This window comes from Lycium ferocissimum, chromosome 8 (genome assembly GCF_029784015.1).
Source record: "Lycium ferocissimum isolate CSIRO_LF1 chromosome 8, AGI_CSIRO_Lferr_CH_V1, whole genome shotgun sequence".
NCBI classification, from domain to species: Eukaryota; Viridiplantae; Streptophyta; class Magnoliopsida; order Solanales; family Solanaceae; genus Lycium; species Lycium ferocissimum.
In genome coordinates, this window is record NC_081349.1 from 19,655,994 (window position 1) to 19,669,225 (window position 13,232).

General features: G+C 33.6%; 1 protein-coding gene across 1 annotated transcript; it reads left to right on the plus strand.

The window, feature by feature from the left end:
* The first annotated feature begins 2,772 nt into the window (after window positions 1–2,772).
* Window positions 2,773–10,606, plus strand: LOC132067481 (protein IQ-DOMAIN 29-like). The gene is given in 8 exon segments (XM_059460737.1): window positions 2,773–2,838; window positions 5,548–5,669; window positions 6,291–6,572; window positions 7,834–8,034; window positions 8,683–8,739; window positions 9,068–9,205; window positions 9,207–10,092; window positions 10,260–10,606. Coding segments are annotated over 7 exon segments (1,671 nt in total). The 5' UTR covers window positions 2,773–2,838; window positions 5,548–5,594; the 3' UTR covers window positions 10,292–10,606.
* The last annotated feature ends 2,626 nt before the right edge of the window (window positions 10,607–13,232 follow it).

The following is a 13,232-nucleotide window of genomic DNA, read 5'->3' on the forward strand; positions in this document are numbered from 1 at the left end:
GGTCTTTGAGGTGTTTAGGTACTTTTTAAGAAAAATAGTGATGCTTGAATGACTTATTGTCCTAAATGAAACGAAAGTGACTTTTGTAGGAAATTCCCTAAACTTGAGTGACCATACAAGGAATTAACTCCTTGTTTTTTTGGGACTAATGTGAAGTATTTATTTCTAGTCACTCATAGTATGCATAGTATATTATTGTAAATAAATCATGAGAATCTTGTGGTTAGTTGAAACTATGGATTGTTTATTTGTTTGCTATATCTTTGTCATTAGTATTAGCTGTTTCTTATAAGTCAAAATGCTAACTTTCAATTGGATAAATACAAAAGCTAAGCTTAATCAATGTTTAAACTAAGAGGTGTCAGACTGCAAAGCCCTTTTCTTTAGAAAAAAAATCATATTGCGGATCAAGGAAGCAAAAGGGAATCATTGAAAATTGAACTCAATTTATAGTGGACTGTCAGCATCAATAATGTTCGAGACTCTTTTAATCTCATATTGAGAGAAAATTTAAATGAAACATCTTAAACATGTTATCTTATATCAAATCCAACTATTGATCTCTAATTACTGATGAAATCCTTCCAAATAAATATTACTAACATCGATCATACAATTTGAAATAGAAAACTAATCTTTTAGATATACGTATGATATATTTTGAGTAATTCATGCGAATCGTTTGTTAGTTGTAATTGAAGTATAATTCATTTCTTTCAAATATCTTACTCAAAATGATCCAAGAAGGAATAAAACAATATTAGCTGTTTTTAGGACATACAAGTCAAAAAAGCCAAATATAAATCGAATAAAGATCCGAAAAGGTGTAAATTCCTTTATTGTTTTTCTTATTAGAATATAACATTGTTTTCCATATTCCATTTTCTTAAAGTTATCCAAGGCAAAAACTGTGAAGATTGACGAGAGTCAACATCTAGTTGAAGTTTATTTTGCCCCACATTGACAAACAAAAAAGAAGATAAAATCTAAAATCACTGATTTCCCAGCTTTGCTCATTTCATCTACTACTTTTTTTTTTTTTTTTTTCAAATCTTAATCAGTCCAAAGCCTACTAAATATTTAGTTTTGTATCGTCCCAATAATGGGAATATTGTGTATACCACTTGCAATGATACATGCATTAGAAACAAGTATATATTAGTGTTCACTGTCAAAATATGTGGTGAAATGACATGTACTCCTCCATCCTTAAATAAAGGTTCGAGTTGAGCCTTGAATATCGAGTCATCTTTGATAGGAAGGATCGGGTCTTATATTAGGGGGTATAGGGATGGTATTACTTCCCAATTCAATCTATTCTGCTTTGTTTTACTCCTATCGTAAATTCATATAATCGCCCTAACCATACTTCGGATGAAAAATAAAAATAAAATGAGCAATTACAGCTAATACCATTCAGTCATCTAGCTTTCAAAATATGTACATAGTGTATAGGTTGTGCATATTTTATAAATAAATATACATATGCTATACATATAATATAATATAATATACATATTTATACACAACATATACAACCAAAGTGTATAGGTACTATTATAGCGTATACTTCGGCCATACTGATAAACTAGTTGGCCGAAGGATACATTTACTTAAGTTTCCCAAAAATAAAAGTGTTACACATATATAGGAATTTGATTAAGAACCCGTTTGACCATGAGGATTTTTCACCTTTTTCTGGATTTTTTTTTCACTTTATTTGAAAATCAATGTTTGACCTTGACTTTGAAAATCAAGGTCTGCGTACACTTTACCCTCCCCAGACCCCACATTGTGGGATTTCACTGGGTATGTTGTTGTTGTTGACCGTGAAATTTTTAATTACAACTTCAAAGTTGTATTTGGAATTTGAAAAACACCTAAAAACCTGTTTTCACTTTTTTTCCCCCACTTTTTTCACTTTCAGTACATTCAAAAAACCAAATATTCTTTACAAAAATTATAACCAAACACAAATCATCTTCAACTCCAACTTCAAAATTCCAAATAAACTAAAAAATACTATATGGTTTTCATGTCCAAACGCCTACTTCCAAATATTTGGTTTTCATGTCCTAACTTCAAAATTCCAAATAAAGTAAGATGGAGGAAGTACTAGTACTAGCTTGAATAAGTTTGAATATTGGGCCAAAATGGGAGACCTCAATCATTTGGACCAGGATTCAACGTTCTAGGTAAATCCCATAGATGAGCCCAACCCAATGCAATCTCTATGAGCCCACGTCACTGTTTATTTAGTTTTTGGCATTTTGGATTAGCTCCAATTTCTTGAAAACACTGAAACAGACAAAAACAAATACAGTCACTACACAGAGAGCAGTACTAACAATTTTCCAGGTGTTTTCAAAACCCAAAAAAAAAAAAAAAAACTTAACCCTGCTTCTTGTTAAGTGCCGTTTGGCTCTCTCTACTCTTCTATGAATATGAAAATGGTGAAACCTCTCTCTCTTCATAATAATAACTCCATACTTATCTATAACTCTTGTTTAGATCTTTCACTAAATAAAGTTGGATTCTTTAGCTGCTTCTTTCTTTTTTTAAATGCACTTCTTTTTTCATTCCTTTTTTTTTTTTTTTTTTTTTTTTTGCATTTTTTTCTCTTGAACCTTTTCATATTTTGAGTTCTTTTTGTTAAATTCATTTTCATTTCTTGCAGTTAAACAAGGGTTGTTGTTAAAGTTGGATTCTTTAGCTGTTTTTTTTTTCATTTTTTCTCTTAAACCTTTTCATTTTTTGAGTTGTTTTTGTTAAATTCATTTTCATTTATTTTCAGTTAAAGAAGGGTTGTTGTTAAAGTTACAATCTTGCTTTGTTGTGGTTAGTTACAATTTTTCTGTTTAGCTGCTTCTTTCTTTCTCTTTTTTTAATGCACATTTTCTTTTTTTGCACTCTTTTCTCTTGACCCTTTTCATTTTTTGAGTTCTAATTGTTACATTTATTTTCATTTCTTGCAGTTAAAGAAGGGTTGTTGTTAAAGCTACAATCTTGCTCTATTGAGGTAAGTTATAGATCCAATGTACTTAAGTAGTTCATTTAAAATGTTGGCTTCTCAAGCTCACATTTTTTCTTTTCTTCCTGATATAGTCATTGTTATATATTTACTATATTACTAGTAATATTTGTTACTTATATGTGTAAGGGTTAATATGTGTAGACTTAACTGTTTCCACATTGTTGCATTTGGGGCTCTGATTTAATTGGACACTGGATTTCCTGAAAGACATCACTGGAGTGCTTTGGTGATAGGGGCTTTTCGTATCTTCATATATCACTACACTTGCTAAATTTAGGAATATAATTGAATGGAATAAAAGAATACCATGTTGGCTTCTTGTTTATTCGTTTCTATTGAAGAGATATATTAATGAAGTAATAAAGGGGTTTGCGGCAGTACATGTTTTGAGCATGCTGGAAATAGCTTCTGTATAATGATAAATTTTCAACTAGAAGGATCTTGATTATAACGAGAAGACAAAGCGTAGATATTGTGTGTGTCTTAATATAATCTGATTGGAGCGAGACGTGGAAGCCCTCCTGAAATTGAGAGATGCTTCTTGCGAATCATCTCTTATTTGATTGGCAGTGCAAAATAAAAATCTGACAGTGTTTTAAATCTTAATTCTCTTTTTTTTTTTTGTGTGCTACATAACATATCCCAGGCTTTGGCATGGGTTGATAGGGTAGGAGAATGGTGCTTCAAATTTGGTAAAAAGCACTAGGTTTATTTTTGATGAGTCGTCTTCCATATCCTAGTCTCCCAGCATATGAACGAACTATGAGCCTATCTACAATCCAATATTGAGAGAAATGAAACTTTTTAACTGTTGCAATGGGAAACTGTATCTGCCTCTCATCAGTAAATTGGATATTTGAAATCCTGCCTGATCAAGCTATGGTTAAGAAATTCAGAGTGTACGATATATAGTTCCCTGGATAATTATTATTCCGTCCGGTCCATTTTAGTTGTCGTGTTTCTCTTTACACGTCCCTTGGGAAATTATTAATAAGAAGGGCTTTTTGACTATTATACCCTTATTTATATCTTTAAACATTCAGCATATTAATCTGACCTCCCTTCAATAAATGTTTCTTCTATTTATGTGCCTTAGTAAATGCAATCATAGCACTAGCAATGGACTTGAGTAAATATTTAAAAGAACAAGGTTGAAGTAACCTAAACAATCATAACATTAATGTGTTTGTACTCTTCACATTTAGGTTTTCTATGCTATATAATCAATATTTATCACATTTTAGAACCATTAATACTCAGGATAAAATGGGAAAAAATAATTAATTATATCTTGGTTTTTTAAAATGACAACTATTTTGGACCAATTATTTATGGTAAGCACGACGACTAAAATGGACCGGAGAGAGTACATAAGGTATCTACGTTCCAAAAAGAAGAAAAGATTATTACATAAAGTGCTATCTTTGTTTGAACACAAAATCTGATACCCTGATCCCACTTTCCGTATGGAAGTTTGAGCTGCTCTAATTAAACATGATCCAAGCAAGTCAAACAATACTCACCAAACTGATCTGCGGATGTAGTTTCGATCTGGCGGGGCAAGTAGAGAAGAAAATGTCAAAAGAACTTATTGTTCAATGTGTTATAGTTGATACCAGGCTTAGAGTATGTAAAGCTTTCCCTTCTCCGCTCCCAAACCATAAAAGAGGAAAGGAACACAACGTTAGAGGAATTAAGTTTATCTATTACACACATCGAGTCTGCGAAGCATATAGTTCTCTTCTCTTCTGGAAGAGATTGTGTTCAGAGTCTTCCATTGGATAGGTGTTTAATTCATGAATCTAACATAAGAGAAGATGGCTTGAGATGGTTTGGTCATGTCCTCATTGATCTCTAGATGCACCGGTTTGTACGTGTGATCATAGTTGGTGAAGGTATTAAAAGGGGACAAGGTAGATCCAAATCACATGAAAGGAAGTTGTCTACAAAACCTATTATCTCTTGGAATCCATGCAAACTTAGCGAAAGATAGGCATATTGGAAGAAAAAGATATATATGTAGACAATACCAATTAGTTGGGTATATGTTTTAGTCATGTTTCTATGTTTACTTTAGGTCCTGTGCTTTCTAAGAGGCTTTTGGATTAAAAAATAAAAAAAAGTAGAACTGCTACTTCTTTTTATATCTTTATTTATTTATTTTATTTTGTATATTTTTGGCTTGGGATGAATTTAAGTGGAGAAACATGCTCAGTGAGAATTCATATAATCGACCCAACTTGTTGGGGACTGAGGCATAGTTGTTGCTTTTCTTCTTTTATTGTAGGCATGTTGATAAACCAGTTAGTTTCTAGTTCCTTAAAAAAAGGATATATTGACAATAAATTCTATTTTAGTTCACTAAATTCATTTTGACCATAAATCCTCTTTTGATTCACTAAATTGATCACTGATGGTAGGCTTTGTGTTGAAAATATAAACTTTTTATTATGCTTCTTCACTTTTATATATGCATGTGCTTGCCTGATATAGAGCTTTTTTGAACCTTCCAGGCTTTCTATAACTAGGTTCTTACATTGTGGGCGTCAAACTTATTATAATGGGAAAATCTCCTGGAAAGTGGTTGAGGTCATTGCTACCGGGGAAAAAGTCTTCCAAATCTGGCACATCAAAGGTAGGAGATACGATTCAATTTTATTTCCAGTTGAAGCTCCCTTTGGTTCTGCATTTTGTTTATATCTGCATGCTTTACAGTAAAGTGGATATATCCATATATCTCTTTGACTTGTCCAGAGTTGAAAGCTAGTTTTGTAGTGTGAAATTGTTACTACTTTTATATTTAGTGTATTCACAAGTTGCTAGCTAACTTTTTGCACCTTCTGGAATAGAATTGGATAAGGTTTATACTGCGAAGTAAATTGTTGCCATTAGAATTTACCTCATCTTATCCAAAAAAAAAAAAAAAAGAAAAAAAAAAGAGAGATTTTATTCGTTGCCCCTAGAACCTTCGCATAGCGTAAGTATAACCCATGGTAGTACTTCGTTTTGGGAAGTGGGCATTCTTTTGAGGCAAGCCATAACACGAGCTGTCTAACTACTTTGGTGAATAACAACGATATTATCATCACGATGGAATAAACTCGAATCGGGCAACTTGTAAATTATATGTTTTCTTGAGAAGGATTTTCCACAAGCATTACTTGTTCATGCAGCTTATCCCTCTTTCCCGTTTGGGGTTTATTTTATTCATACTATTTCCGATAACTAATTGCACTCTCTGTTTCTTTCTTTAAAGAAATCTTCAAATGAGAAAGCATCTGTAATTTCCACCAACGCAGCGTTATCCGGTTCATCTGTCCATCTGCCATTGATATCTGAACCAGTTGCTGGTAGTGCTGGTGGAATAAAAGAAGACCCAAGCTTTGAAAAAGGAGGGGTCACGAATGAGTTGATTCGCCCTTCTATGAAGCGAGATGAAGGCGAACCAAATACATGTCTTGCCTTACCCGAGGATACTGAGAAAATGAGGCTTGAGCAAGCTGCTACAAAGACACAAGCTATTTTTAGGGGTTATCTGGTAATTACTCTACCCATACAAATTTACTGGTGTCTTAATATATTTTTGGTTTTCTTCTGTGTTCTTTATTACAATTACGTTACTGAATTTGTTTGTTTTTTTGGGGAAAGCTTTGTCTTCTACCTTTTGATGCATTTCCCATTCCACTTCAATGTTGTGGCAGCGAGTTACTTTCCAGCTTTTAACTCTACTATGCTCGTTTCTTGTGGTTAATGAATGTGCGAGCTGATTTCATTTGTATTGTTCTTTCAGCAACATGTATGAATAGGTCTTGATTTTCTGTTAAAATGGTTAGAGACAAGTGTTTGATGTTAAGAGACTGGAAGTTGTAGTGTGTGCTAGTTTTTCTCATAGTTTAACCGAAAGAAGACATGCAATTATCCATGTTTGTCTAGTAGGGTTTATATATATAAACCGTATAAACTATTCTTTTGCACAAGGGTGCGGTAGGCGAGAGGAATTCTGAAAATTTTATGCTAGATCCTGCTTGGCACACATTTATTATGCTTAGATCCTTTCTCCTTTCTTTCCTATAAAAAATTCTGGAAATTTTCTTCTCTCATACTTATTTTCTAATGCATCTTGCCATCCATAATTGTTTCCATGGATATCATATAATAATATAAGGAGACTATATGTTTAAGTTTTGTGTGCTATTCGTGAAGGTACATTTGATCTAGTCCTTGATCCTTGTCTTGTGGTTTGTGTGGGGGTGGTTGTGGGGGGGGGGAGGTGTTAAGCAATAAGACAAGACTATATTGTAAAGATGTAAACAATTTCGTAAGAAGGGAAGTGCTACATTAGAATTACTAGAAAACGATCTCTTTTGAGTCATAAATCTTGGAAAATGACCATCATCAGCAAGCTCTTATACTACCAACAAAATGGGCTCACCAGTGGCTCCAAAGTCCAACATCCAAAAGTGACCAACTTTGAATCTACGTGCTGGTAACATTTGGATTTCTTGCAACCCCTTGAAGGTCTTAGTGGTTATCTTCATTATGTTCAATGAATTGGCTTTGCATATTGCTTTTCGTATGAGATGCATCTAGACTTTATGTGACTGATAGTTTAACCTTTTCTCTGTGCATATGTTTCCTTAGTTTGCAAATGTTTGACTGTTACAAAGGACTTTGACTACTTAACTCTGACATTATCTTGCTACCTTTGATGTTTAAGAACATATTTGATGACAATTGGCTCAATTCTAATTTAGCTTGAACGTTTAACCCGTACTAATGGTGATATGGTCTCTCTGAAGGCTCGCCGAGCATTTCTTAGGCTCAAGGCCGTCATAAGGCTACAAGCTGCAGTACGTGGCCATTTGGTCAGAAGGCAAGCTGTTGCTACATTATACTGTATACATGGGATTGTCAAGCTTCAAGCACATGTCCGTGGCCAGATTGTTAGACGTTCCAGTATTGGCTGTGAAATGATAACGAAACAAGAACTTGGACAACAGGTAAACTGCCAAATTGACTTTTTTATTTTTGAAAATTTATTACTCCCTCTATTCACTTTTACTTGTCCAGTATTCTAAAAATAGATTTTCACTTTTACTTGTCACTTTTAGCATATCAAGAAAAGACAATTTATTTTTTCCTGTTTTACCCATAGTATTAAATACTCACTTCAAATCATTTTTCAAATCCAATAAAAATATGCACCAATTAATATGGGTACATTGGTAAATTATGCACTTCATTTATTATTTCTTAAACAGTGTGAAAAGTCCAAAGTGGACAAGTAAAAGTGAACTGAGGGAGTACTATTTAGGGGGAGGGGTTGGGGGAAAGGTGAGGGGATATTACATATGTGGGATTTGATCCCTTACCACATGGCAAGAATGAGGGCCTCACACCATGTGAAGTACCCTCAACCAAGCTGAATTGACTTAATGTCATTAAGATCCATAATTTTTGACATCTTTATATTATCAAGGCTTTTTGTGGTTTGAAATTACAGCATCTACGAGTCCGAGTTTCTTTCACTATATGCTGCCAAGGGTGTTCAACATACCATTTTTAACTATTCTGCTATGACTTGCTCAATGGTTTATGATTTTAATGGTACCTTTCATCATTAGGATGCTAAACAATTGGATTATCAGGGAACTAATGCATCCAAACTAGCAAGGGAGCTATCCAAGAATGAATTCACTGCAAAGGTACACATCTTACTTCAAGCCATTTTTTCTTACTGAGGGTTTTTTCATACTTTTCCTGCATTGTTTGGACCTACGGGGAAGAATATGCCCATGGGACAAGTGGTTACCCCTAAATAACCAAAAGCAGTTACCCATGTTTTCCATACATGAACCAGACATGAAAATTCCCGTTACTTCTAATTTTATTTTATAGGTTTTGAAGCATTAAGTATAAAAGAATGTCTTATTCAAATTTGAAAGAACCAACTTTTCTCGTTTTTACTCGGTTGTTATTACTATAGTTGATTGATCCACTGATTGAACAATCTTTTCATATGGTATATTTCAGCTACTTGCTTCATCACCGACTGTAATGCCTCTACGCCTCCATTATGTTCCCGAGGAACCAAATTCTTGTCAGAAATGGCTAGTCCGTTGGACTGTATCACAGATTTGGCAATCACGCTCTAAACCGAAAACACTTTCGAGAAAAAAAGCATCAAAACACTGAAGCAGACATTGCTTTGTCAAAGCACAATGGAAGAAAAGTGCATTCTAGAAAAATGCAGAACGGTTCGAATCATTCCACGTCGGGGTCAGAAAAGAAGAAATCAAGTCATTCGGTAAACTCCGTTATTCAGAATCCAGGAAGTGAGATTAAGAAGGTAAAACATAACTTAAAGAAAATTTCCAGCCCTCTATTGGAAAAACCTGTTCAGTCTGAGGTTGATACTGAGAGAAAAAAGCAAAGTCATGAGAAATCTTCAAATATTCTGGTTCCTCAGAAGAGCATATCTGATGAACCATTGAAAAGTTTAGAAGGGACAGTTGAAAATTCTACTAATGTGGAGACACCTCAAGATACCCAAGTGGTGGATGATACTGTCACTCATTTCGATATCCTTTCTGTATCTGTTACTCATCACAATTCAAGTATTGATGCCACAAATAACTTTTCTCAGTCTGATGTACATCAGAAATCGATCACTGATAACAGAGAGGATACTCCTGTTGGAAATGAGGATTCTTGTACTAACCATGATAATGAAGGAAATGAGAGCAACAAGGTTAACAGAAGAGTTTCTTTACCTGCAAAGCATGATGTTGATGCAAGCACGCCAACAACAAGAAAGGTGCCTAGCTACATGGCTCCAACCAAGTCTGCTAAGGCTAAGCTGAAAGAGCAAGCCTCACCAAGGTTTGGCCAAGATGTGGCTGAGAAGAATGCCCAAACCAGACGTCATTCTTTGCCGTCCCCTATGAATGGCAAGCTGAGTTCATCACCATCACCACGGGTGCAGAGGCTGGTCCAAGCTAGTGCAAAAGAAGGAATCAAGATTGATAGATCTTTATCATCTTCAAGGGATGGTACTGGTGAGTATATTTAAGTGCCAACTATTTCTCTTTGATAAATGCTGAATTCTCTATTGATTAGCTCAGTCTATGGAGTATTCCTATTAAAAGTTAAAACAAACAAATAAGATCCATCATTCATGACTTGGTTGATGTTATGCCAGTAACTTTTGCCTTTACCATTTCAGATAAGATGACTCGAGCAGAATGGAAGCGGTAACTCTGCAAGATCAGATGTAGCAGGAAAGTAGTACCCGGAGAATTAAAAAAGGGGATCGATCACTGACAGAACAAAACTTCATTTTGTCCATATTCGTACTTTTAATGTTAGAAGAGGAATCAAGTTATAAGATATAGGTGGTGTGCCTTTTGTTGTCCTTTCAGTTTTGCTTGGGAAATATTGCAGAGTTTGTACTCGCTAACTTTACATAGGTTTGACTTGTTAAGGCTTTAGGCAGGTTGGCTTTGATATAGAATGTGTGTTTTGAGGCAAAATCTATCTGTATGTTCAGTTAATGTTTGCTTTGAAATGTTTGAGTATGCAAAACACTAATATAGAGAAGTTATAGCATCATAGCTTGAGCATTAAAACACCCAAATTGAAAAGAAAAAAAGATTTTGTAATGAATTATTTCCAAGTTCTGAAGACTCGTTACTAATGATTTGCTCTAGTCAGAAAATATGTCACTAGCCTTGCAGTAGTAGTTCCCTCTAAAAGTTGTAAAATCAAGCACAATTTGTGTAGTTTTTCTGTTTGATTTGAAAGATACTTCTAAAAATGCTAGAGTGCTAAGTATTTTCTAGCATCCTAGGGTGCCGCCTAGCATTCTAGCATGGTCAATGAAGTGGATGAAAATCATGGGAGAATTAGGTTCAAATTCTACTAGAGACAAAAAATGATTTCATTTGCAAATGTTTTGATGGACAAAATTATCCGATAATTTTAGTTGTGGGAGATAGCAAGTTACTGGTTAAAATAGTCGAATTGAACATAAAGTGAACAGTCCATTGTAGAATAGCACCAAATAACCACTGGAGTTCCCCCAAACACTTCAGTGTGTACATTTCTTATAAAAGGGAATGAATAATAACTCAGTGGAGTGATTTGAGAGAACTCTTGGGGAAACCTGATCTTGCTACTACTTCATTGCCTTCTTTTATTACAAGAATAAGGTCAGCTGGTGCTACGATTTATAGTGGCCTTTCTGATTGGACATGATTGTAATTTTTTTGTTTCAACTATGTCATACAATTATTTGCTTGAAACTGAAATATATTTAGAGGTAGAGTCGAGTTGAAAAATGTGTTCGGGATTTAGACCATTTAAGTTAATGAGTTCTAAATCAATAATTTGTGTATATTCAATGAATTTCTTAAGATAATTATAGAGTTTGGATCAAAAACCAGAAAGGGAAAAATCAAGATGAACTCCGTATTCTAGTTCCGCCCTTGAATATATTGCCCCTCGAGCCTTGGTACGTCAAAATGTTAATCACAAAGTGCAATCACAGGACATGCAAGGTGGATTTACAATTTTAAATTTGATGGTTATCAATCTTTAGGTTTTGATGGCTGAATCTATATATTCACTTGAAATTACAGGTTCATAATTTAATATTTGTTGAAATTCTAATGATATTTACATACGTATCTATACCTCGAGTTGAAAATATTGGATTCAGATGAATACGATAATGATACTCTTGCATCCGCCTCGGAGTTGAAAGTAAATAAGCACTGTTTTATTCAAGAGAAATAAACCAGTTGGATTATCTCGCCTTTACTACCATAAAACCAAAACGTAGTCGCAAAACTAAGGTACAATCAGAAGAAAAATCAAGACGTAAAAGAAAACTTTTTTTTGCACGGATTGTCCTTCATTTGGGGTGGTTTTTAATTTTTACCCTTCAAATTGATGTTAATTTAATTTTTCGCCTAATACCCCGAAATTACGGCTCGAATCCCAAATTTAGTTAAAAAAAAAAAAAAAAAAATTACACAATTGACTTTAAATTCGTCGTCTAAGATGCAGAAAAAGTTAAAAGATCACCAATTTGAGGAGCAAAAATTAAAGACCACCCCCAGCGAAGGGCAATTTTGTCCTAAAAGAAATAGATGGAAAAGATCGTGGTTTTTGAATTTAGGCCAATTTACTGGCTAGATGAAGGATGCCAATCAAAAGAGACAAAAGTTATCATTTTACTTCTTTATAATTTATCTACACTTGCACTTTTTTCAGCCACAAAAGGTACGTATTAGATTTTTTTTTTTTTCGTTATGCTTGGAATCAATTCAAAATTTGTACTCCCTCCGTCTTAAAAAGATTTTCCATTTTTGACTTGACACAAAATTTAAGAAATAAAGGAAGACTTTTAAAATGTATAATTAAAACAAGCTTTGATATTTGTGTGGTATATAAATCATCTCATAAAGTTAAATTGTTTAAATATAGAAAAATAATCTTTTGGACGATTAAAAAGAAAAGGAGGATAATCTTTTTGGGACGGAGGGAGTAACTTACACTAATTCATTGAAACCCCCAATTGGAAGATTTGTAAGCTGGGATACAGTTTGCCAGAATATTCCTGTATATACAGTCAAACCTCTCTATAACAAAGATTGTTGGGTCCGGAAATTTTCAGCTATTATACACCTATAACAACATTAAATTTTAAATAATATTTCGCTATTATAGGCAAAAAAGATGCATAAAATCTAATTTTCATTTTTAATTGCCAAATTCTAAGTTTAATCACACTTTGTATAATGAAGGAAAATCGTTTAATGATGAATATATATATATGATATTTTTTTGTTATAAATAGTGTATTAAATGATCAAATATTTGGTCAAAATCTCTACACTTATTATTGGTAATCATAGATATTCTATTTTTATAAAGATGGTTAATTATTATATTACCAAAAAAAGAAGATAGCTGTTATATGGGAGGTAATTTTACAAAGAACGTACTGGTATAAAGTTGGCTCTTACTGTTATAGAGAAGTAAAATATAACATAAAAATCGGTTCCAAAAAACTTGGCTGTTATAGAGAGGTATTGTTATATGCAGGTGCCGTTATAGAGAGGTAGTAAATAAATGTAACTAAAGGTAGATAGATTTGTGGTCACTTGTTACAAAAATATGATTCCATTTCTTG